The sequence below is a fragment of the Crocuta crocuta genome, unplaced genomic scaffold, assembly GCF_008692635.1.
Source record: "Crocuta crocuta isolate KB4526 unplaced genomic scaffold, BGI_CrCroc_1.0 scaffold70, whole genome shotgun sequence".
Lineage (NCBI taxonomy): Eukaryota > Metazoa > Chordata > Mammalia > Carnivora > Hyaenidae > Crocuta > Crocuta crocuta.
In genome coordinates, this window is record NW_027528417.1 from 12527135 (window position 1) to 12554411 (window position 27277).

General features: G+C 38.6%; 1 protein-coding gene across 6 annotated transcripts in view; it reads right to left on the reverse strand.

Moving 5' to 3' along the window:
* TP63 (tumor protein p63) overlaps positions 1 to 15912 on the reverse strand; it is a 103349-nt gene extending 87437 nt beyond the window's left edge. For 5 of the 6 annotated variants that reach the window (XM_077754384.1, XM_077754383.1, XM_077754387.1 and 2 more), the window contains exon 1: positions 15746 to 15912. In XM_077754384.1, coding sequence (XP_077610510.1) covers positions 15746 to 15787 — 42 coding nt within the window. In that variant the 5' untranslated portion in view covers positions 15788 to 15912. Of the gene's footprint in view, positions 1 to 15272; positions 15328 to 15745 lie in introns of all 6 variants that reach the window. The other variant, XM_077754385.1, reaches the window with a different exon arrangement.
* Between the last annotated feature and the right edge of the window lie 11365 nt (positions 15913 to 27277).

Here is a 27277-nt window from a genome sequence, read left to right on the forward strand (position 1 = left end):
GAAGCATTGGAGGCCGAGGGGCAGAACAACATTGCCAAGACCAAGTACTCCATCAGCAGAATGAGCAAAATAATTTGCGTGACCCATTACAAGATGAAAATGCAGGGCCTTCTGTTCATAAATTACTAAGTTTCAAAATGGTGGGGCACCTGGGGGGCTCAGTCGGTTAGGAGTGTGACTCTTGATTTCAGCTCAGGTCATGATCTCACGGTTCCTGAGTGCGAACCTCGCGGTCAGTGCAGAAACTGCTTGGGATTCTCTCTCTCCCTCTCTCTCTCTCCTCCCCCCACCCTACTCTCTTTATGTCTCTCTCTCTCTCTCTCTCTCAAAAAAAGGAAGGAAGGAAGGAAGGAAGGAAGGAAGGAAGGAAGATTTTTTAAAATGGTGATAGCAAAGCATCAAACAAAACACAGGATCCTTTGCTACTACACACTTCGTATGCCCATGAAGCTAGCTCTGCACCAGATTAATGAGAATAATATTTATCCCTTATTTTCCACCAAGGTGAAGCTGATGGGATGAGTAAAGCAATGCCTGTGCCCCTTTTTTACTATAATTCCATAAATATAGAGGGGAGGCATCTTGTATTATTCTTGGATGCTCATGTGACGTCTATTTACAGTGCCCAGTAAAAGGGTGTCAGAAGTTAGAACATGACAGTTTCACACTGGTCACAAAAACTACCTCTGAAAAACTGTATGGGGTTGCCTATGTCCCATGTGATCTGATGTAACAAAAACTATTAGCGTATTTGACATGAAATAGAAAGCAGATTGTCTGTTTCTAAACCACGAGGCATCTTGAATTTATAATAAACTTAACACACTCTGTAGACACTCAATGAATGAATGAATGAATGAATGAATAAAAACTGTTATATATCTACTCTATCATGTCTGAAAGAGGAGACAGCCATGTTTCCACAAAACCTGAAAGGCGTAATGAACACAATATACCTGAAGTCTACTGTACACCTGATAAAGGAAAGCAATTGATTTCCTCTGAATTCAAACAGATGCTTCATTTCCCAGAAAATAACTTTGAAACAGAAGACTCACCACCTGGACTCTAGGTTTTTTACCAGCATCTGTAGCTGGAATACATTTAGTGTAGTTGATCTGACCACAGAAAGGATGATACACACCTTGGTCACAGAGACTTATACTCCTGCAATCAAAGAACAGCTTGGGGGTGTTCTGGAACATGGAGCTGCCATGATAAGCGTAGGGATACCCAGGGGCTGAAACTCAAACTGCTTGCTTCTACCATTAGGAAAGAGTAAGTTTAGGTAAGTACTATTCCCAAATACAGCTAAGAGTATTTTCTTGTTTTTCTCCTCTCTTACACCCTTTACGTTCTCATAGTCACCTATAGGCTCTGATTTGTTTCTTCACTAAACTTCAGTTTGGATTGATGATTAGAATTAAAATACAGAAGATTAGGTTTTTTTTTCCTGAGTGGACACTGTAGTAAGAGTGTCATATAAATGCAATTCCTATTTAGTTGCATCTATTTTTCTTTCCTGAATGACAGTGTTAAATGATCTTCCACTCTGAACATAACATGAACCTAAATTTTCTTCTCACCTGTTCAGCAATATTGCGTCAGTATGTATCCTTGTAAACAAAACTCAATATCGAATACATGGGTTTATACATAAAGTTGACAATGTAAATGCTTTCCTATAAAAGAATTTAAGATAAAAAAATAAGGATCCCCATCAAGTCATTTGACCAGTGCAAAGGAAAGAGGGACTTAGACATAATTTGTGTTTCTGAAAATCTTTCTCCTCCAATTAATCTTATAAGAGAAATGTTAGAGGTTCTATTTACTAGATGTTAATATCCATAATAGCTCATTTACGGCAGCATGGCATAAAGAACCAACAGTCTATCAAGAGGTTAATAAAAAAAAAATACTAAGAATAAGAGCCAAATCAGGAATAGGAGAGGTTGCTGTCAGGATATGTAATTGAAATTTATTTACTTCCATTTAGGAGCACCTGGGTGGCTCAGTCAGCTAAGCATCCAACGTCAGCTCAGGTCATGGTCTTACAGTTCACAGGTTCGAGCCCCATGTCGGGCTCTGTGCTGACAGCTCAGAGTCTGGAGCCTGCTTTGGATTCTGTGTCTTCCTTTTTCTCTGCCCCGCCCCTGCCCCCCCCTTCTCTCTATCGAAAAAATAAATAAACATTAAACAAATTTGTAAAGGTTCCCTTGTAACAGGAAATAATAAGTTGCCCAAATTTCATTTGGGGAAAATTCTATTTATAATCTTTGAAATTATATTTATAATCTTTGATTAGTAGACAGGCTAGGGAATTGAATACTCTTTAGCACTTAACGTTCCCGAATAGATCCTAGTAATGCAACAGAACTCTGAACTTAGACTTGGTGATGTAGGGTCTAAGTCCCAACACTGCCACTAATGTGCTGAAAACCTGGTGGAAGGTACATGAACCACCTGGACCTTAGTTTCCTACAATGAGACTGAATCTCATGATCGAACATAAAAGGTGTCTCAATCCTAGCATTCGGATGGATGGCCACGCTCCTCCGCAAAGCTATTTTAAAGTGCCATGAAATTACTTTCAAAAAATGAGATAACCTGCTTTTTATTTATCCAGATTTACCAACCCAAGCCTAGAAATCCACAGCATGTATACACTTTCCCCAGCTGACTGAACCTTTCACCTCGGGTTTCCTGAAGGAGCGCTTGTGAACATTCTGAAGCCCCTCCTGGGAACAGAAAGCAGTGTTCCTCATGACCCTGACTTTACAGAGCATTCATTCGAATATGCTCTGGTAGACGGTACTACGCTTTCATCCCCAAATATCAGCAGGATGGTGACTTTTCAACAAGCACTGCCTTAGGGAGAAATGCTTGTCATTTTTTAGTTTTCTATCGCCTGCCTCACCTGAAAGAATGATGGCTTGTTTTATGCTAGAATTGAACACAAATGAGTTAAAATGCTCCATTCGCGGCCAAGAAGATATTTGTATTATGTCAAGTTGAAGTACCATCTTTCAACCTTAAGAATATATTTAGCATCAGGTTTTTCTCAAGACCAGATTTTGTTCCTTGTAAAATATTTCACTTCTTTTATCTTCCAAATGATCCCCCAAAGCACATGCTTGGAGGTAAAGTGTACTCCTATCTTACAACAAATAGCCTGTAAGAAGAAAGCACCTAAGCGCACAGGAACCTCTGGCAGCAGGCAGAGAGTTTACTAGAATGTTTTATGTTCTGACACAAAGTGCCGAGATTCCTTTGAGGCCCGAGATTCCATAACGCAGGAAAGAGCTCCCTAAAAGCCAACACCAGCCAACCTCAGGTGAAGTGAATAAATACACAGTAAGCTGATCAGATGGACAGCAATGTGAACAGATACTGGACGATAGCATTTGCAAATCCAGACGGTGGAACGTGTTGAGGTTAAAACTCAGCCTAAATTTACCAAATTCACACTGTGTAGATAGAGCTCAACTAAGAAGAAATAAACTTCAAGTTCTTATTTCGGTCGGTAATGATAAATGAGCAAAATTATAATCATGAGCATCTAAATTCCGCAAAGAGTTGTCGTCACCATCCACATACCAAGGCAGCATTGGGCTTAGCAGAAAGCAGAAGGTATAATTCTAATATTCAATACTTCCAGATACAGAAGGAAAAATATACAGAGTTTCAATTTCTTCAACGTTGGAAAAGCATGTTTGAGGACATTTTCAACCTCTCACAAGAACTATTTTGATGGCTTTATTTAGCAGAAATGGTAACGTGCAAGGAAGGCAGTACGTAGTAATGAAAACTTTTAGTGACGGTTAGGCCACCTATATGGAAAGCATACCATGGTGATTTTAGAAGACCATCAGTCAGGTTTCATTGGTTTTTAAAGTGGGTTTAAAATATTTTAAAAATAATTTTTATAACGTATCTGTCTAGGCCATATCAGAAATTATGACTTAAATTAGTTGGCGTGATTAAATGCGATTAACATTGTATCACAGGGGATAGCTTTGTTTATCATGACGTGGAACCGCAGACATAGCCATTTCAATAGATAATGACCATTAAAATGTTTTAAAAGTCGGAAATGTATGTTACATCCATATCCAATCCTCTCTATGTAAAGAATATTAACTGTTACTACTACTATTACTTTTACGAATAATCTGAGTCCCTATCTATGTTTTTTATAGTCTCCAAGTCCTATTCATTCATTGAATCCTCATGACCTAGGTGGCATTATTATCCCATGTTTTACATATAACTTATAGATGAGGAAACCAAAGCGCCACAAGATTAAGTAACTTGCTCAAGGTAGTAAGCGACATAGCCCGAACGAGAAACCAGTAAATCTGGCTTGAGAACCCGCTGGCTTACTTCTCTTTCATTCCGACTGCATGTAAATCTGAGTCACTCAGATTTCGGCCTGGAATTTGTATCTAAAAATTACATTCAATGAAAGCATACCGATTTTATATCTTCAAAAAAATTCCATATTAAGGACAGGCTATAAAACTAACCACTCTTAGATGGTGTGTGACTGCAAACAGGGAGAGACCCAGCTCCTCGGAGCTACCACCAGAAGGCTCAGGACAGCTGAGATCGAGTCTCTCTCAAGCTTGAAGACCCTGAGCAGCTCCCTATTGTCTTAGTTAGAGTAAAGGCCCCAATCTTCCAAGTGGCTTATGCGGCCCTATTTGAAACTCTCTCGTTTGCACAGTAAACAACCTGCAAACAGGCACTCCTCAAGTTTTTCAAAGGCAAACGCTGTCAGTCCGCAGTCCCCTCACATTGGTGGGCTGTATCTTAGTTCATTGAGCAGCTTTTAGCTCATGCCATCCCCCAGCAGAAGCCCTCTTCACCCAGGTAGGCATTCTCCTTTGTTTCACATGGTCTTACTCCTCCGACTTTCCCTTGGCATCACAGCATTATAGCTGAAATGAATTCACATGTACAAATACAATTTTTCTTAAATATTGGTCTTTTCTGCTAGACCGTAAATCTAGGAGAGATTATATCTCATTCATTACCGGGTCTTGTGTCTGCAACAGCGTCTGAGCCGCAGAGGCTGCTCGGGAAATATTTATTGAAATAATGAATGCCAAACATTTTCCAATAAAAAGCACTTTCAGAAGATAATTTTTTATTCTAATGCAACTAACTGTTGATTTTAATGCTGAAGGAAGCCTGCCTTCTCATCGGCTTCATGTCTTTACACACTAGTGACGACTGAATATTATGGTGTATCTCCAAATAATCTCTATGACCTTTTCTCTGTGTTCTGCTTTGTTTTGGTAGGTGGGATTGGGCTTTTCACTTCAGCTTTTATGGGAACTAGTAGCAGAATAGCCTGTCCTGTCACTCATAAGGGAGTGAGTAATACTTGGTAGCTCACACCTAGCTGAAAAGTTTATTAATGAGCCTCTACTTCCTTAAAACAAACACATACACGTTTTCACGGCAGGGCACTATTTCTTCCCTAATGGCCTAGAGTTTGTTTCTAATGCATATAGATCAGCGGTAAGAATCCAAACCTTTGTGGTCATATAATTATTCACTTCCTACATATGGTGCTTGTGGCCGAATGCAGATTTCTTTGGAGAGAAACCACCCAGAAACAAGCTTAGAGTAAGACATTAGTTTCTGGTGGATAGGCCACAAAATTTGTCCCTCCCTCTCTAATTTCCATGATTTTCTGCCCTGATAGCCAGAAGTCAGTTTAGAATAATGCCATAATTAAGGGCTTACAGTATATGTTTTGAGGAACTGAGATTGTACCTTATGCACCATTTTCTTGCAAATGGTCTAAGCTCATGACTTCATTTCCCAGACTTTATACTACACACAGAGAGGTTGAAACACTAGCCTCTCTTTGTAGATAGAAAAGTAAAGCATGAAGAAGGAGTGCACTACTCAGTTTTGCTCTTCTATTCAAATGAGAAACACTGTTTCATCCGTTCCTCTTGCTCGTCAAGTTCTTTGCTGATTGCTACATTTCTCATTGTGTTTGAGATGAAAGTTTTTAGTGATTTACTACGCTTTGTAATTAGACACGGTGACTTATATAACATTGGAGTGCTCCTTTAAGCTGTCACTTTTAACTGCAAAATAAAACTGAAGTTTCCAGCTATGCAGAAGACATGCCTCACTCTCAAAAGACAGCCATCTATTCATTTCATCCTATTTACTCATTCATGAAAGTAACAATCAATCAGTTTAATAATTACAACAGCTCGTGGTGTCTTATTTGAACATAAGAAACCAAACAAACAAAAAACTAGGACACCATGTTTAAGAACAAAATGACTTAGAGATTTCTCAGGCATCCTTTAGTAATAATAACACCATTAAAAATAAAACAGAAAAGTGTTTGCAAATCATCAGGCTTATTCACCCAGAGCAACGCCCCCAAGTCTCTTGTGATGATTAAGGGACATGCAGGGGACAAAACTAATCAGTGTGGAAGCAAGTAAACACTTTTAAGGAGTGACTGCAAAGCAAGATAAAAATCTCATCTATTCAGTTTTTTAAAAAATCAAACACATTCTCTGTCCTCATGGGTAATCCATTAAATGAAAGCAGCACACACTTTACACTGTTTACCTCTGTCAGAGTACAAGGCATTTCTTACTCAGGAAACTTCCCTGTGTTTTAAAAACTTTCTTGCCACTTAAGGTATAATGGAAATAAATACCAGGTTCATAAAAAGAGAGAGAGAGAGAGAGAGAGACTTGTAAGATGTCAAGGAAAACCATACGATTCAGAACATACAGGTGGAGGCAAGGTGTGTACAATGTGTGCAAACACTTTGCTTTTTGCATAGGTTATAAAGAGCCATTCCTGTAAAAGTATGTATTATATGCCACATTTTTATTTGAAGATACACCTCATGCAACAGCAGCAGAGCATGCCTCCATCACACTCAGGGACATCACTTGGTGACCCCGGAGAGGATACAGAGATCAGTACCACACGTGCCCTACCCATCAGCAGTCTTCCGTCTAGGATTGAGGAGAAGGCATTGGGTCCTCCCAGAAAGCAATGACGGATGAACAGAGAAGTGTAAAAGATCTCAGAGGAAGGGGAGGTTATTCTGAATTGGGGGAAGGGAGCAGATCTGAGAAAACTTTAAGGGTGAGGTAGCCTCTCAGCAGGGCCTTAAACACTAGAAACAATTTGATAAATATCTGGGGGCTGGTGTTGGGGGCTAGAAAAAAGTTAGGAAAAGTACCTTCTCTGGAAACTTACTATTCTGCTTTTTAGCCTTTCAGATACTTTGGGACTGGCTATTGAAATAACTTCCCAGCGCGAGGCTTATTCTGGGCTTTCTACTTCACCCGCGGTCCCCATTTCTCTCTGTGTGTATGCCCACAGAGTCCCCAACCTTAGTCTGGTGACAGAGTCTCATGTGGTCCATTTAAAAGTAATCAAGCCAATTCCCAAAACATCTGATGTTGCCCGTTGGTTGAGAGGGTAATGGTTTTTCTTTTATTTCTGATTCCATCAATAGAGTGACACTAATCCAGACTGATTTGAGTAAACAGGGCATATTCTCCATTGTCTCCGTGATCTGAGAGAGAATAAACTTGAGAAAGCTCACTGCCTGGATTGGAAATGGCCCCTTTGGGTGTTTTTGTGTAAGCTTGAAAGGAAAAAGAAAATGCCTGTACAGAGTTCTTTCCAAGGCAAGCTGACTTTGGGGGTGGTAATTCTCACAGTGGTATTATACTAAACTGCACCTATTAGTGGCTTTAGCACCAATAAGAAAGTAGAACTATTTCTTTTGTAGTGTTTCCAGAAGAGCTGACGAGAGTGTTTCATAAATTTCCGCCTCTGGCAACACACCACAGCTTGACTCAAAATTCCCTCTTTCAGCTTTTATAATTTTTTTTTTTTTTTTTTTTTTTTTTTTTTTTTTTNTTTTTTTTTTTTTTTTTTTTTTTTTTTTTTTTTTTACCATTTAAGAAACTCGGACAAGATGTACTTCAGATCACACATTTTGCATGAGATATCAATTTACACTCTACCCACATCCACTAACATTCCAAAAATGTTTTCTTCTTGCCAATATTCCCTCACCTAGAACCAACATATGCTTTATCTTAATACCAGTTTCTGAACTTCAAATTGACAAGTAAGTATTACCTGGCAAAGCCATCTCAGAATGGACATGACAGCCTGATTTTACTTTGTCTTTGAAAAAACAAACTTGAGCAGAGTGTATACACTTAGTCATTATCAAGTAAGAAATACATTTAGAAATGAGAGCTTCCCAAGATGTATGTTTTTTTCCACAGGATGAAAAGGTATGCCTTTTGAATGGGATAGGTGTGCTCTATTATCAGACCAAGTAAGAAAATAAATACAGGGAAGTATAAAGAAGAGACTTTATTTTATTTCATTTAACTACTTAGTTCTGCAAAGGAGGTTGCAAGCAATGTGGTAGTTTATGCAACTTCGCGGTTTCCCCCTGATGTATGCACGAAGATGAAATCAGCACAATCACATTTCGATATGGGATATTTTAAAAATCCACTTTCTGTTAGTGGAGGACTAGGTTTGTAAGGAGGAGAAAGGAATGGGATGCAAGCTCGGACTCCCCCCACTTACCACTGAGGCCAGTGCTCCCTCCTACCCACTCTCTTTACACTGAAATCAAGTCACTGAGTCACCTCCCCCCTGAACCCACCCTCTCCTATCCCTCCATTATCTCTGTAATTGGCTACATTTTCCTCCTGCCTGAGATGGAAGTGATGAAGGAGGTTGTAGAAGAAAGGATATGGATACGGATGAAGATGAAGACATGTCTTCCCCCAATATTTCCATTCAAATCTCAAATGCAAATGTGTCTCCTCAACCAAAATAAAATTTGAAAAATTTACGGCAAAGTATTTTTAATTTGAGATACCAAAATCTTGATTTTTTTATTCCTGCTCTTTGTTTAATGGGGGGGGGGGAGGCATTTGTTTCTTAAATGGGACATTCATATTTGCTTCTGCTCTATTATTTCCTAGCTGGGATTCTCATCTTGAACAAATATCATACTTGGTATATTCTCTCACACTTACCTCCGGGATTACTATTTGCATTTTGAGCAGTGACCAGAAAAATGGTTTTCTCATCCTGATTCTAAGAGGACTATTTAATAAAGTTAATCCTATTTAACAGAAAGAATCAGTCTGGATTTTGTTCTAACGTTGATTAATTTCAACATGTAATTACTGGAGTGCCCGGGTGGCTCAGTCTGTTGAGTGTCTGTCTGACTTTGGCTCAGGTCATGATCTTGTGGTTTGTGAGTTCAAGCCCCACATCGGGCTCTTGGCTGACAGCTCAGAGCCTGGAGCCTGCCTCAGATTCTGTGTCTTCCCCCCTCTCTCTACCCCTCACCCACTTGTGCTCTGTGTCTCTTTGTCTCTCAAAAATGAATACATGTTAAGCATTTTTTAAAAATAAGAATAAAAATGTAATTACTGAGTTCCTGTAAGGGTAAGATAACTTCTCTGTCTCTGGAGAGTCTAAGGAATGGGATCAGGAAACCCTCAACTTCACCTGGCCCAAGCAAACATGTGGGCTATTTTTTCTCCTTCCCTGCAGGATTACACCTGCCACTCCGAAAGCACGTAGACAAAGTTTGGAATCTCAGGTTCTGAACCTTGTCCATGCCTTCAAAATATTCATAGGTTCTAGTTCTCAGAAGGTAGAAGTCCCTACCATATTTTGTTGCTGTTTCTACAACAACTTTCCATTTTGACATAAATGCGAAATACAGATCTGTGTTTAAATCAACATTCTCTTCTCAAGTCAATATATCATGTTGGTATATCAGTATCTGGTCATCTGGTCCTATGAGGTTTTTCCTTGTATTTTTATTAATTTTTCACTCTACCTAGAATGACCTTCCTTCCATAACTTGGCTAAATTCTAGTCCTCAAACTACATGAAATATTACCTTCAACATGAGCAGTTTGAAACCCTTTCATTGTCTTTGAGTGTCTTTAGTGCCTCCTCCCAGATTCTGCTTCATACTGAAGTCATTCATGATACCTTACGTGCACCTAGAATTGTGAATTCTCAGACACAAGTGGCTGCAACTATTCACTTCTGCTTTCCTTACACTGCCTAGCAATGTGACTGTACTTAATTAGCTCCTAGTAAATGTTGGGTTGTAAGGAAATGCTTCTTTCGTGGTGGAAATAATCAAAGTGGTTTGTGAATAGGAAATCAAAACTACTGTATCTGTTTACCAACACACTTATACTACTTTCTCATTTTGGGGTGGAGGTGGGGGAAATAATGAAATAAAGAGTGAGTCTTCATTTGTAGGGTGACCATATACTTTGTATTCTAAGTGGAACACTTTTGAAAGAGAAAGTGGTGCTATTCATAATTACATTTGAATAGCAGGCATAAATTAGGACAACCAAAACCAATTGTTTCCAACTTATCCATGGCAGAGACCATAGCCATTAAAGAGAGCAATGCACAGAGAATGTATAACTTGTATAAGACTTTAGACATGATCCGTTTCTACCCTTCGAAAGTTCCCAGAGAAGTGATGAATATTCTTGCAAGATGGCCACTGTGTCACACAGAGAAATGCATTTTTATTCTTCTGGGCAGTCTTGAGCAAAGCCATTTATCTTCCCCATGTGTGCCCCTAGTACAGCTCCAATTATACCACTCTTCTGTTCAAAGTCCTTCCATGATCCATCACCGCCACAATATTAAATGTGATTTGGCCTTCCACGACACACTCTATCTTACATGTCTAACTTTATTTCCTAATTTTTTTCATTTTTTCACTTCCATCTGAGCTATTTGACACTGCTGGGTACACCAGCATTCACCCCAGCTCTGTGCCTCTCCTGATGTGCGTTTCTTCACCCCGAATCCTCCTTCCCGCTCATATTTCAAGGACTTAGAAATTTCTATCTGACCTTACAAGTGCAGCTGCATTTTACTTACACATATAGATTTTCTTGATCCTCCTGTTTCAAGGTACTCTTTCTCTTTGATCCTTTATATATCTTGCCCATACTTCTCATATGACAGTGATGATCTGCCCTGTATTATAACTGTGTGTGTTCATTTCCTCTCTGAACTGTAAAGTTCTCAGCACAGGAACTGTTTCCTCCCCTCCTACATACCATCGTATATATAACGGATGCTCAGGAAACGTTTCTGTAAAAAGAGCAAGGTGGTCCTCCAACCAAAGCTTCCCTCCTCCCAATACTAGCATTCTTGAATATTGACAAAATTCAAAATCGTTAAAAGCTATCAGTGAAAATTAGAAGAGGTTTAGAGAGGCAGTGCATTAATAATCTATATTTTACTATTTTCTTGTGCCTCCAAATTGCATTCTTAAGAGAAGATGGGGAATCAAATTCATAGCCTAATGTTTGGATTGACTGTTTAACCTTGACACTTCAATCCATTTTCCTTCAGAAGGAAAGAATTCACTACTCTACTGGATGTCCTGCATCAGCAACTCAGTCCACCACATTGGTACTGAATAATAATGCTACATCAGACATCTCAATTTTTTCATCATACATTCAAAAGAGAATTCTGAGTCCATTGGATTTGGAAAACTTTTCATCTTCGAAATACTAAGACCACAGATGGGTCTTCTGGTGTCTGTGTTCATTGTTTCTTATTTATTGACATAAACTGATTCAAAGAATAAATAGTGTATTCAACGGGGGGAAAAGTTTAATTTTAAGATATTACTATGAAGGTAGGACTTGTGCTTATACTCCTCTATCCCACAAGTTCACGTCTCACTCAAAGCTATCATATGCACCTCAAGGAAAGTTGGGAATGTTTGAAGCAGCATATTTCTTAACTGTTTGACCCAAAGCCTTCCTTAATATAGCATCTCCTAACTTCAGACAGATACCCCCTTAATGGGAAGACTATAGAATCCAAATCCGTATTACTCATCATCTAAGAAAAAGTTAGTAACTTTGCATTCAGAGGATGTATGTGGCATAGTGCAAAAGCAACCAATATTTTTTTGGTTGGCATAGCTAACCAGACATTCATTCATGTTTCTCAGTGTACTCTACACACCCCAGTTGAGGATTAGTGCTCTCCTAAAAAAAAAAAAAAAAAAAAAAAAAAAAAAAAAAACAAAAAAACAAACCAAACCAAACATGCTTTTTCCTTATCTAGGTAAAGGATAAGTGATATATTATCACCACTCATTTTTCCAATAGTAGCAAAAGAAGGTATGATCTATAATCTGTGATCTAAGATCTCTTTCTCCCAGTCCCCTCTGGGCTCGAGGGCCACCAGTTGTAAAAGAAGCAATGCAGTCAAAGACCACAGCTTGGAGTGAGGAACACAGCCTGGCTGACAGCTGAATTAAATCTGCAGCTTCTGCTTCTGACCTACGATACTTTGGGCGCTAAACATCAGAAAGCTTAAGAAAATACATTTATTAACTATTAGGAGAAAAAAATCACTCCCATGGGAAACATGTCTCTTGGAGACAGTATTAGGGTAAGAAAGACTTTTTCCCTTGACCATGCGGGCCTAGATGTCAATTAAATGGCAATGTCCTGAACTCTGAGATCATCTACTGCTGCCTTCAAACTTTTCTCTTCTTCCTCTCCAGTAGATTTGCACATCAGTTCTTTAAGGAATTTTTTTTTTTTTTTGGCGCATTTACTATGAATCACAAAAGCTCTTTTCAGAATACATTCTCTCTCTCTCTGTATGAAAGAGAAAAAGGTTAAATGAAGTCAACAGGACTCACTTATCTACCTATACCTCTCTCTACTTCAGAGAGGGAGAGATCTTTAGTCTTGATTTATAAAATCGGGTGTTTCTGTATAGGAGCCTTGAAGTCCCGTTTACTTCTAGAATATTGGAACCTATTCACTAAAGTACGTTTCCACCTTCACACAGGAACCCAGGTAGACATTTTTAATAAAAATGCCCTAAATGTCCTTCTAAGGAGGAGTTTGGAAGTCTCTGTTTCTCTTTCTTGCTCTCTCTGCACACACATGCATGCACACACACACAGCCCAGTTTTTTGGGGGTTTTTTTTGGTTTTTTTTTTTTTTTTTGGTTTTGTTTTGTTTTTGTCTTGGGGGGGACCGGAAAGTTGACCTAAACTTAATTTGTGAAGAATTTCCTTCTTTTGAGGCTAAGACTGAGACCAGTCCCAGAGGCTGGGTCATTCTACACCTGACACATTGGGGTGATGTTTCCTTGAAGCCTCTTTCCCCTGTAACCCAAGGGTGGAAACTTCAGTTCTGACTGTTACTTCCTGCCCACGTTCTCCCTCCCTTCCGGACCCTTTCCTGTTCACTAACAGTTTCCCAAAGTCTAGCTCTGCTTGGAGGGATAATATTGGGAAGCTGTGAAAAAGGGGACAGAGGAAGAACTGTGCTCTTACCTTGTTTTTATCAAACCAAAGAAGCTACTAGCAAATCAATTTTAAAAACTATTTGAAGTCAGAGAATGGGTTATAGTTTCAAAGTAATCTTCATTCTCATGGGGAGCTAGATGCCTTTTCATCTTAATCTACCCAAGTTTTAACAATTTTTGTGTTTTACTAGATCACTCTTTCTGTATCAAGAGTTACTAAGGAATATTGTCTTAAGATAAATTATAAAATGTTACAACTTTTATATTAAATTCCCTGATTCTCAGGGCCATGCGGTCCCAGATAGTTTGTAGAGTCAGTTATAGAACTGCATTTTTACAGAGGACTAGATATGAAAACGTTACACTATATAGCAAAGAAAGCTGTGCTTAAGCAGTAGAGTGAAAATCAAGCTATAAAAATTATGCATAATATACGCTTTAGTGGAAGGATATAAAACTCACAATGGCAATATACAAAAAGAGGTGGGAAGTTAGAGAAATTCAGCCATATTTTTTTCGTAGATATCCTCTATACACATTAAAAGCATTCTAAGAGAAAACAGACAACTTGGGTACATAACTATACACATTCGAATACCTCAAGTTTTGAAAAACGCAAACCCATGGAACAGTATTTTCTTTCATAATAAGGGTGCTATACCCTCACCTATGACATGACTCTTTTGCCTCCATAAAAGACAATCATTCCTACAGGTTATCTTCTGCGCACAACATTTACGCAGTTTTTTCCTCCACGAGAAATAATCATTACTTTCCACTTTGCATCTTCATACTTTTTTTATAGATATATTCTCAACCACCTTTTCTTTCTGTCCCTTTCTACTTGGACCCAAAGTCAGATCCCAGCCTGCTTATAAATATATGTGTGAAATAGCTCGTTAAGCAACACAAAGTCAGATACGATATGCCCGGCAGACCACTTATTTCGTGATGAAAACTCACCAACGTGGTATCAGATGGAAACAAGGTAATCTTTAAAGTCACCTCCATTTTTTTGTTAACTGTTGGTAACATTTTAAGCTAACTTTCAATGTTGAAGCCAAACAAGAAACTCAAGTTTCTCCACTGAGGACGAGCAAGCCTGCTTGAATGTTTTAAAGGAAAATAGGCACTTCCTTTTCCTTCTGTAGATAACTCGATATTTCCCCTGCTATATTTACACAGTTCAGGTGTCTAGACAATACCGTGGTCAATATGACAACGCAGGCCCTGCTTTGCTGCCCTTTGCACGGATCTTCCTTTCGCCGTGCACACTCGAGTCCTATGCACTTTGTTTTGATTTTTAAGGAGCTCAGTTTGAGTACTCCAGTCTACTTTTCCAAGCAATCGCCTGCAAGCATTTTCATCTGAAACACTGAACTCACTCTCACCACCCACCCCCCCCACCCCAATCTGATTAGTGTCAACACAGCTGCCCTATTCTGAGGAATGTAAACTAATATTGTTGTTAGACCTCCCTCAACCTTAGGAAACTTCCTCAAAGCCTTACAGTCTCTTCAGGAGTTTTTTGTTTTTGTCCCCCCCCCCCCCCCCTNTTTTTGTTTTTGTCCCCCCCCCCCAACCCTTTATCCATTTGTCCAGTGATTTAAATCCCTGAGACAAGTTTGAGGAGAGATCAGAGAGGCCAAGCATCAATTCCAATCAATTCCTTACATAAAATCCTAAATGCTATGAGACACGTTTGCCATGTATGCATGTATAAATATTTAATCAGGCATCGCCCCCCAAATAACTTAGCCATTACACAGTGAAAGTCTTAAGTCAATCACCAGACAAGAGGAACATTAGTGAAGTCCCCTGAAGATTTTAGATGGGTCTCTGGATTGATAGAGTTCAAAATGAAGATGGCTTAAAAAAAAAAATCTCACCTGGATTATTTTGAAAAAGCTTCATTTGCTTTTAGGATGAAGTCTGGAGACAGAACTGAGAACTTAACTGAGTTAAGACACAGTCAACTAATTTATCTCACTGGTACGTGAGCACACGACAGAGGAGTCATTTCAAGGTATCTAGCAGAATGTGAGCTGCTCTCCCAGTCTGTTCTTCCAAAAAGGGATTTTTTAAAAACTCCTGAATATTGGGTTTCCTCAAATATATAACGTCACCCAGAAATTTCTTTTATGTCTTTTCTCTGATTATTTCATCTCCCACTTAAAGGAAAAAAAAAACACCTTACAGTCACCACAGAAAACATTCACCAAGAAAAGGAGATACCTATACATGATTTGCAAAACCATTACATTGGGTGACCAAGAACCACAAATATGTAAGCTTTTGTTTAAAAATAAAAAAAATGAAAAAAAGCATCTCTAAATGGAGTGCTAAAATCTAAAATCCTTACCTCACTAAATTGAGTCTGGGCATTGTTTTCCAGGTACAACATGTTAGCAGTAAGATTGATCAATGCCGCTGTCCTCTCTTCTGGCTCCAGGATTTTGCCAGCCCCCCCACCCCCTCTGAGACCCTGACAATAGGAATCTACTAAGAAGATAACAGAACTCAAGTCCCTCTTCCTCTTTCTCTCTCTGTACATAATTTTAGGTTCCCTAATATATACCCAACTATAGGCATGAGGGGGCGGGACTCTTGTCTTTACCTGTCCAATCCATCAACTTCCACCTGGAGTCCTCACTCCAATGGAGTGAGGCCTCTCCCATCTCATTAAGTGGTTAGAATTCCTTATCACCAATCTTTAAAAGAAAAAGAAAGAAAGAAGGAAAAAAAAAACACAGGAGAGAGACAGGTAAAACTTTCCCTTGTCTCTTTCATAAGAAAGTGCACTCTCTCCTGAAAACAAAACAAAATCTCCCCAAACAAACCACAAACCCGTACCACCCCAGGACTTAGAGAAGGCATTTCAGAAGGTTATTTTACACTTTGCAACTGAAAAGTAAAACTTCAGGGAAAGCTTTTGGAAGGCTTTTTTTTTTTTCTTTAACTAGATGCGGAGTTTTAAGAATGACTACACAAAGTCAGGAATTAGGAAGAAGTCCTTCAATCTATGGTTATATTTCCTCAAGATAAAAATTAAAATCTACTGCCTGATAGCTAGAAAGTTTTCAACTTATTCTCCACAGAGAAATGGTTTAATATAAAGTTATGCCAACATAAGCCATTGGAGTTTTCAGAGTATAGTTAAAGAACAATTTAAACCGTTTGGTCCCGTTAACTTGTAAAAAACAAACATCCATATTATGTACAGGAAATAGAAATCCTGGGAAAAGTGCCCATTTTTTTTTTTAAGCTCTTAAGAGAAAAAAAACCCACGGCTCCTTTGTATCATTATTCTTGGGACATGGAATCGATGCAATTGTTTATCTATTTGAATGTTTATTTTGTCTATTGTATCTAGTTTTCATTAATGCTCAAAGATAATATTTTTTCTATAATCAGTTAATAACTTATAAATAGAAAAGAGTAAAGCTTAAAGTGTGAGAAACCAGTTAGGTTTGCCTTAAAGTATATTTACATAAATACATGAAAACAGTATTGTATGATCTGGCCTAACCTTGGTTACCATAATACAGTGAGGAGGAAATGTACCCTGATGATTACTGTCTGATTCACTAGAATATTCTTGCTGCTGAGTATTCTATGTAATTCAGTTAGATTTATATCAAAATGCCACTCCCCTCCCCCACCCCCAACTTGGAAAGCCATGTCCCTCTGTATCCTGCCTGAACGCTACAACTGGCAAGACAGCTAGAAGTGGATATTGAGATTGTTTTCTAAAATTTAGGGGTGGCTGAGTTCCTCAGTAAGTTAAGCAGGTCATGATCTCAGGGCTTGTGAGTTCGAGACCGGCCTCCCGCTCTGTGCTGATAGTGCAGAACCTGCTTGGGATTCTCTCACTCTCCCTCTCTCTCTGCCCCTCTCCTGCTCATGCTCACACTCTCTCGCTCACACACAACACACTCTCTCTCAAAAATAAACAAACATTAAACAAATAAAATTTAAGAGATAAAAAGACTAGCAGAAAATCAGAAGCCAAGCTACGTCAGTATATAAAGTTTAGAAATACAGCTTGCTAGTATATTCATGACCTTAGATTTGCCTCCTTTTTACTTATTTTGCACCCACTAAATGCATGCACATAAAGGATGATGTGATTGCTGGCACACTTGTTTTAAGGTCCCTAAGTCACTAGTAAGAATGCTTTTTTCAATAACGTCATGTGATCTCAAGCGTCCAAGAATATGACAACACTGTGATGCTACAGATTTATGTCAGACATAGTGCTCATTTTTTTTCTCTGAAATCTTGGGACAAATGACTTCTTGCTACCTGCAATTAACCACATGAGTTCTGGGTACAAGGCAAGAGAGAGAGAGAGAGAGAGAGAGAGAGAGAGAAGAAATTACTTCCAAAAATGCAATTAAAATTATTTGTGCCGTGTATTTATATTCTACACCCACTGACAGCTTCAGGGTCAACAGTGAAGAGCAGATTGTGGCTTCTTTAATCTGTGCTCTATTCCAGTGGTTAAAAAAAAAAAAAAAACACAAAAACTTTGGTGACCCTGAGAACCATCCAGAGGNCCAATGGTTAAAAAAAAAAAAAACACACAAAAACTTGGGTGACCCTGAGAACCATCCAGAGTGCTTCTTAAAAACAGATTTGTGGACCTGGTCCCAGAGCTACTGAATCTCTGCAGGGATGTGGCCTCTGCAGCTGTACTCTGTGCAGCTCATGAGACATTTCTGAATGAGTCAGCCTTGGCAATCGATGCTCTAAAGTAAATGCCATTAAGGATAACTGCTCCGAAAGTCAATATTGGATCATTTTTTACAATAATAGGGCAGCGTAACTATTTGAACCCTACATCTAGGGCTCACCGACTCAAATGTTGAGGATATTCTATCTAAATGTAAACAAATGTCATCTTTTACAAAGTCAAAAGATTCCCAGCAGGATTTGATGGGCTGAAATGCCAAATTCTTTCTATTGACCACCTCAGCCGGCAGCATAATCAAGTCTGAGGGGGATGGTCTGCATCGAACAGAGCTACAAAGATTCTGGACAAAATCTAAGACAGGTGTATCTTATCTCTCTATCTATTGCTGCTATTTGGGTGCTTTGGGCAGCTCAGGGGAAAGAGCACAGGACTAGGGGTTACAGGAGTCACGAGGAGATACAGGTTGTAATCCCAGCCCTGTCTTTAGTTAGTTCTGTGCCTTTGGGGCAGGTCACTTAACCACCCTGGATTCAGGTCCCTCATTTGTGAAATGAGGGGCAGAACGAAATGATTTCTAAAGACCATTACAAAGATAAGAGTCTCTGTCTAGAATCCAAGGAAGTGATTTGGAGGATTATTTGCATTCTTCTTATTTTACTTGGATATTTTATACAACAACCTGCCCATCTCCAAACTGTTTAACTGAAGCAGTCAAGTCGTGCAGATACTAAGATGCTTAATGACCTAAAGAAAAAGGTATGATGTATTGTGGGGGGAAATAGATGTCTTTAGCTTTAAGTAGCCTCATGATAAAAAAAAAAATTAGCTAATAGTTACCAGTTCATCTAAATTTGAACTTAGCACAAGCATTTCCATAAAAGAGTTAACTAAAGTGCATCTGATGTTTGATTTCAGAATTGATATATAAATATCAGGCATTTCCTTACGCAGGAGGTTACAGAGAAGCAATTCCCTGCACACCCCACGCAACAGTGCTTATCCTTGGATCTCAAAGGTTTAGTAATGTGCATTAATTTTCCTAATGACTTAGTGATGCATGTAAGCATTATTATCCCCATTTTGCAGATAAATAAACAAACTCAAAGGTTTGAAGTGGGTTCCCAAGTCCTCAGGAATCAGAACAACTGTATTTAGATCGCACAGCTTTCCATTATCAGTGCTTTCACTTACATTCTTCAAAAATTCATAACCTCAAAATGAGGGGTGAGTACTGTTCTTCGGTGAAAAGGTCACTGCTTTAAATCCAATGCATTGGGAAGAGAGGTCACACAAGATGTGGGATCAACACGTATGCCTTCCTGAAATAGTACTGTTAACATATTGTTGACGATACTCCTTAACAGTTATTCTTCTAGGAGCTCTTTGTATATTACAGATAATAACCCTTTATCATCAACACCGGAAATACTTTCCTGCTGTGTGTTGGTGTGTGACTGGTCTTGCAAACTTACATGTGTTTTTATGGGTTGCTTTCTTGTATAGAGGAATCCTAATTTTTCTACAATCAGATTTATCAGTTTTCCCTTATGACTTACTATTTTTCAAACAGAGCTTGAGAGGCTTTTCGCAGTCCGACATTATAAACTTCTACAGCCATATTATCTCATATTATTATGGCTTTTGATACGTTTTACACATGCAAATCTTTTAACACTTTGGAATTTCTATTGGTACGAGAGACAAACGAAGATCCTCTCCCTCCCAGAATAGATAACTTATCTTTATCATTTTATCCAATGCTTTTTCTTTCTGATTTGACATGTAATCTTTACAATATGCCAAATAGCAGTGGCTCTATTTTATATCTCTATGGAAGCGACTGTATAAATCCTTGACACCCTTGAAACATTTGTTTGAAGTTCTTTTTTTTCCTAATATTTTTTATTTATTTCTAGGAGAGAGAGAGAGAGAGAGAGAGACAGCGTGAGCAGGGGAGGCTCAGAGAGAGAGGGAGACACAGACTCTGAAATAGGCTCCAGGCTCTGAGCTGGCAGTCAGCACAGAGCCCGATGCGGGGCTCGAACCCACGAACCGCGAGATCATGATCCAAGTGAAAGTCGGACGCTTAACCGACTAAGCCACCCAGGCGCCCCTTGTTTGAAGTTCTTAATCCATTCTGTGTGAAGCTGAGTAGGGAATAACAGCGTACCTATAACATTCTAAAGAGTAAAAATAAATAAGTAAATAAAAGGAGCAATTTTGTGTTCCTAGATTTATGTCTGCCCCCAATGGTTGGAGGTAGGTGTAGAGGTTAGGGAAATACTTAGGTTTCAAGTGGCCACAGAGTGGAGATTGGTGCTGTAGTGGGTTCCTTCATGAAGACCTCATTTCTATTGAATAGAGACAAAAGAGAAGGTAAAGAGGAGTGGGCAAATTTGGCCAGGATTAGGTAGACATTTATTAAAGTAAACACAGATTGAGGACTCATTTTTATAGCAGCAGCTGAGACTCCAAGAAAAAAATATTCTAAATTTTCTGATTTTAAACATCAAGCTTTTTATGCTTTAACGACAAATCAACCTGAAGTAGAAACATGAATATCTAGCAAAGTCCCTACTTTGCCTTTCCCTTTAGAGCCCCCCTCCCATTCACTCTCTCTTTCCTAACTTCTCAGGATGCTCCTATGCCAATGGGACAAAACAAACTGCAATTGAACCTTGAACATGGGTTTGAACTACACAGGTGCACTTATTTGCAGATTTTTTACAGTATACTATACTAAATGTACTTTCTCTTCCTTATGATTTAAAAAATGTTTTATATTTTATTTATTATTGAGACAGAGAGAAACAGAGCATGAGCAGGGGAGGGTCAGAGAGGGAGGGAGACACAGAATGCCAAGCAGGCTCCAGGTTCCCAGCTGTCAGCACAGAGCCCGATGCGGGGCTGGAACTCATGAACCGGGAGATGGTGACCTGAGCCGAAGTCAGTCGCTTAACCGACTGAGCCACCCAGGTGCTCCCCCCCACTTATGATTTTCTTAATAACATTTTATTTTCTGTAGCTTACTTTATTATAAGAATATGGTGTGTAATACATATAACATACAAAATATGTGTTAATCGACTGTTGTTATCAGTAAGGCTTCCAGTCAACTGGAGGTTGTTAGTTAAGTTTTAAGGAAGCCAAAAGTTATATGTAGATTTCCAACAATTGAGGGCCCAGCGCCTCTCACACTCACGTATTCGAGGGTCAACTGTACTTCCGCAAACACTCAGGGCCCTTCACAGTCGGCTCCAAGTGATCCTCTTAGTCTCCCTTTCCATATAATCCACTCTGCTTGCCACGTGCTGGTCCCAGCGGACCATTCTGCCCCTCTGAGCAGTCTGGCTCCTCAGTCAGGAATGCCTTCATTTCTTTACCTGATCAATTAATACATTTTCATCTTCCTTGAAGGCCACTTTCATGATGAATTCTCCAATTCCCTAGCTGAAGTTACATCTTCTCTTATTTTATAAGAGTATGTATTAAAATGGTAATAAAATACTATCTTACAATGCAAAAATTTGCATACTTGTCTCTCTCCCACAGTGGGTGTGAACTCTCAGGTTGGAAAACACTTTTTTTTCATCATATTCTCTGAAAAGTCTAAAAGCTTGATGAATATAAGTTCAATTGAACAGTTTAATTCCATAAGAAAGAACTAGAAGAATAAACAGTAGATTCTGTTATTCAAGGTATTTATTAGGACACAGAGGCATTTCTTGTGGGAGTCAATACACAGTATCTAATTAAAATTGAAAAGAGAAAAAAAATGATGCTTTCCATCCAAGCATAGTACCTCAGGTTCTTAATAATTATTTGTCAAAGGGAAAATTGTCAAAATAATAAAACTGCAATAGCTAAAAAAGATTGGGGTTTTGTGGAGCATGTGTGAAAGCTAAGAAATGTTGGGACTTTCCAAGCTGCCACAGAACAAAATCAATTAGATCATTTCAACGCCAGGCTCCATGAAGGATGGCCAACACAGAACACCTCAAGTCACTTCCAGTGACCTTATCCTTCCCAAGTGACTTTAGTCTCCTCCTGCTCTGATAGGTGAGAAGAATTAGCATGTGAATAAGTTATTGAAAATCACTTAAATAATTCACCAAGTCAATGTTCTCTTTATTCTTCGGCTAAATTCCAAAGCAAGATATAAGATCACATCCATTTTAGGGTCACTAGCTAGACTCTGAAAAATGAGTCTTCCAGGCATAGAAAGGAAGCCAAGTTCTTTCCTAAATCTTACAGATGTACTCAGGCTATAATGCTTTATTTTTGTAAACTGTCAAGTAGAAGGTAAAATAGTGACATTGTACTCTCTGTACTTTTAATGGGGCAGGTAGTCTTCAAAGCACTTTATATATGTCAAACTTGTTTAATTCTCATACAAAATTATCATTTAAGGACTGTTATCATTGCTATCTCACAGATGAAGATGAAGACACTGAAATACAGAAAAATACTAACTGATGAAATCAAGATTAGAACCTGTATACTCTGGCCCCCAAATCCACGCAAACCCTGTGCTGTTTGAGATTACATCTTCGTACCTCCTCCCACCCCAATATTTATCCCTCTTTCAATGTCATGTCCAGAGATCCTTTACCAGATGAGCCATTCTATGATTATAATAATAACAGCACTGTTAACCACTTCCCTCAATTTTGATAGTGCCTTACTTTGGAAGGGTTCCAAAAACAGTTCAGGTAAATAGATGTACAAATGCACAGAGATAAGATCCTCTCTCCTAGCACTGTCTTTAATTTGTATGAACCTTTTGAGATTACAAAAATAATGTGATATTTAGAAGTAAAAAAATGAAAAATAAAAAGTAAATTTAAATGCCATCTGTAAGCATACTTCTCAGAGAGATTTATTAAGAGTTTCCATGACCACCTTTCTCTGCTTATATATGTATTCTATAAAAAAAAAGTTAGAATCATATATAGACTATATACAGAGAGCACATATATAGAATACCTATATAGAATATACATATTATATATATTAGTCATCACAGGACTATGACCATTTTCCCACATTAAATATTTCTAAAATTAAAAGTATTGTTTGGGGCACCTGGGCGGCTCAGTTAGTTAAACATGTGACTCTTGATTCTGGAACAGGTTGATCTCACAGTTTGTGAGTTCCAGCCCCACATTGGAATCTGCACTAACAGCATACAACCTGCTTGGGACTCTCTCTCCCTCTCTCTCTCTCTCTGCCCCTCTCCCGCTCTCTCTCTCTCTCAAAATAAATCAATAAACTTTAAAAATAAGTACTGTGTCAAAGGTTATGAACTTAAGTCCCTTGATGGGTATAGAATCACACCGTTTTCCAAAAAGGTGGCATTTGTATGACGATAAGGACCACAGTACTGAGGATTATCTTTTCCAATTTTACAAATAAAAAAAGAACTGCTTACTTATTTTAATACCACGCCTTTAGTTTGTTTGTTTTTTAATTTTTTTAATGTTTTTATTTATTTCTAGGAGAGAGAGAGAGAGACAGCATGAGCAGAGGAGGGTCAGAGAGAGAGGGAGGGACAGACTGAAACAGGCTCCAGGCTCGGAGCTGGCAGTCAGCACAGAGCCCGACGCAGGGCTCGAACCCACGAACCGCGAGATCATGACCTAAGCGAAAGTCGGACGCTTAACCGAGTAAGCCACCCAGGCGCCCCAGTTTGGTATTAAAATATATTTCAATACATTTATTAGTCCTTTGCATTTCTTCTTTAAATGATGTGTTAACATCCTTTGCCTTCCCTCCAAGCCCTACCCCGCTGGAGGACTAGTGTTTTCCTTATTAACTCCTTAACAATTTTTGGTCATATGTTTTCCAAGTTTGTTTGCTGCTTTAGTATTATACATATTAAAATAAGAACTTTGGTTATTTTAGTACATAACAATTACTTCTTTTATGTCATTAATCCCAGAATTTAGAGGTAACCACTGTTAAAAGTTTGGTATAGTCTCTTCTATAGATACGAATACTCCATACAACTCTGTACATATGATAGTATACATTAAAGGTATATTTGGTAAGTATGCATATATGTGTCTGTGTAAACATATGTGTCTGCCTATTTTTAGAAGTTAACTTGTCAATATGAATGAATACTCAAGTCATCACATGTATTTTTTATAGACGGTTTTAAAATTGTTGCATAGTCTTGTTGAATGAATTTCGCCATTTCACATTAATTGGACATTCATTTGCTTCTGTTTTACTTTAACACTATAAAGCAAAAAGTAGGACACTATGAATTAAGATTCATTATTACAAGCTGAATTATTCAATGAAAAAGACATTCAATGTTTTAAGGGCCAATAGATACTACTACATTGATTTCTGGACATTATACCAGTTTATCTCTATACCAAGTATATAAAAACAGAGTTACCCTGTTACAATGTCAGTCTCATTAGCAACTACTATTATTTAAACTTCTTTAGTAAGTTAGAGCAAAAATACAAAAAACAAAATTAACGTCCTTCTATTGCTATTATACTTATTCGTTAAAATGAACATATTCATCTCCATCCCCATTGATTGCTCTGCTTTGGAGAGTGCAAGTCTTCAAATCAAACTAAGTTGTACTTGAATACTGGTGTGTTTACTTAGGCTTTCTTGAACCTTCATCTATAAAATCAAAATATCATGCCATATTATAACATTTAACTTCCTAACCAATTCTATAGCAGCAATTCGTTTACAATAGGGTCTAAATAGGCTTCAGTACCATTTTATTCTTTTATTTGTTCATATCTGTAGTTCTGGATATGGCTACTAAACATCCTTTACATATTCTTATTTCCATACATACTAGATTTCTTAGTGTTTCAATAGATCATTTTAATCAGACTTTCTTTCATTCTTTTCCTGTCATAGTCTCCAAATGGGTGCTGCCAGAATGACTGGTCTATAGTCAACTGATAGCTTGAAAAGTGGAAAAGGCCTGGAATCATCAGCAGAAGCCTGGGATTTAAGTCCCACCTCTATGATTTTAAGTGAGTCCTTTTTGAATGGATATATTATGAACAAATATTCATTCAAGCCAATTGCATATCACCTTTCTTTCTGGTTCAATACTGAGATATATTCCCACACAATACCAGCTTTTAAATAATTTACCCTACCTAAAACCCTAGAAAGGCAGCCCGTCTTGCCTTAAGAATCATGCATGAAAGGGTATTATCCCAAGAGTCATGGATGTTAAGTTCTGGCTGTGACAGTAGATTGATTATATTATATAAAACAAGTCATTTCCCTGTCCATTTTGCAGTTTCCGATCTGTTCACTGGACTTAGTTTTGTTATATTTGGCATCCTATATTATTATGATTCTAGTTTCCTTTGTGTGTGTCTATTTAACCATAATCTGAATTTTACTATTGATGAAGACAGACAACTTCCCTATCAGCTTTATATCTCACATCTTTTCCTTGTGGCATTTCCTTCCTAAGAAGCCAGTGAGGCAGTTGATTCTATAGACCAGTTGATTTCTCTCAACTTTCTAGCCATAGAGATTTTAGGCTTCACTTTTAGTTCCTCTATTTTTCTCTCCTCAGCAGGAATATTAGGTTGGGCGGTGGATGCCTCATTCTCCCTGAAGGCTGTCCTTTGAGGCAACTCAGCTCTCATTATTACGTAAATTCTCTCCACCCTTTCCAGGAAAAAAAAAATCCCTAGGCAAAGTAAAAATGGGGTGTATTTATTTGGAGTCCTAGATGAATTCCAGGGAGTAATCACATTTTGCCTACTTTAATTCAGATTCTCCGAGAATTCCGATGTCCTTTTAGAGTTTCAACTCAGTGGTCTGCACTCACCATTAGTTACAAGACAATGTGTGCAACTGGTAAACTCAGTACAGCTCCAGGGAACAGGATGGGGAAGTCACCAGTTTGTTACTTTGGGAAAATATCCATGATCCCATCCATTAATCTCTTTCCATAGTATCTACATCACCTTTACTTCAGAGACTGTGGTGGGTGAACTGAACATTCCTGGAGCCCTGTTTCCACTCATTCTCCCTTCTACATTATTCATACTTGCACTATGTCTACATCCAAAGTACAAACAAATGAGGTATGTAAATGTGACTCATATATATTTTAAAGTTTCACTTTATGCACCCTGTGACTTGCTATGTGACCTTGAAGCCTCTCTGTTTCTCAGTCCCCTGGAAGTACAATAAAGGGCTGACCAATTCCAATGGGATTTCTAAAGTCCCTTCTTGGCCTGACATTCTCAGATTCTCCGTAGGCTCCTAAGGGACACTAACTACTCTCTTACTATTCAACTTAGAGAAGGTCTGCTTGGACAGAAAACAGCTCTTTATCATAAAATGAAACAAAGAAAGCTACTTCTAAAAAATAAGTCAGAATGATGGCGACAGAGATGAAAAAAGAAAAGAAAAGAAAAGAAGACTGAAGACCTAGCTGGACACAGGATCACTGTCTCTGCCACCTCCAGGAGAGGGGCGGAGACCATGTAGGTATGATAAACCATGGTGTTTCTCAGAACTGGCAAAGCAGCATGTATTGGTCGCTCTCCCAGGCACCAAAGCCACGAGACTGCTGTAATCTTTACTCTGTGACAATAGGCCATGGGAGAAAACGTACTTGTCTCTGGAAACCATTTGCACTCATTCTACATGTAGGGTGTAGGAGGCCCCAACCTAAAAATAATAATAATAATAAAGATATAAGAAGAAAAAATAATATAGTCGGAAACATGATTCCTGGTACCATTTTTGTCCCAGGCACCCTGAGTGGAGAAGAAAGTGAAACATTCACAGAATTGGAAGGCAGGGCCTAGTAAATAAGGTCTGGAGGTGAACCCTGGGCATTGTCTACCAGAATGGAGAACCAAATCCAACTTGAAGAGTACCTAAAGAGTGCCTGGGTGGCTTGGTTGGTTAAGTACCCAACTCTTGGTTTCGACTCAGGCCATGATCTCATAGTTCATGAGTTCAAGCCCTGTGATGGGGTCTGTGCTGATGGTGTAGAGCCTGCTTGGGATTCTCTCTCCCCCCTCTCTCTGCACCTTCCCCACTCATGTGCATGCATGCACGTGTGCTCTCTCTCTCTCAAAATAAACAAACTTAAAAAAAAAAAGAGTACTGAAAAATGTTGTGGTATGTACCCCATGATAAATTCTGGCATTAAAACAGTCTTTCTATCTAGGATAG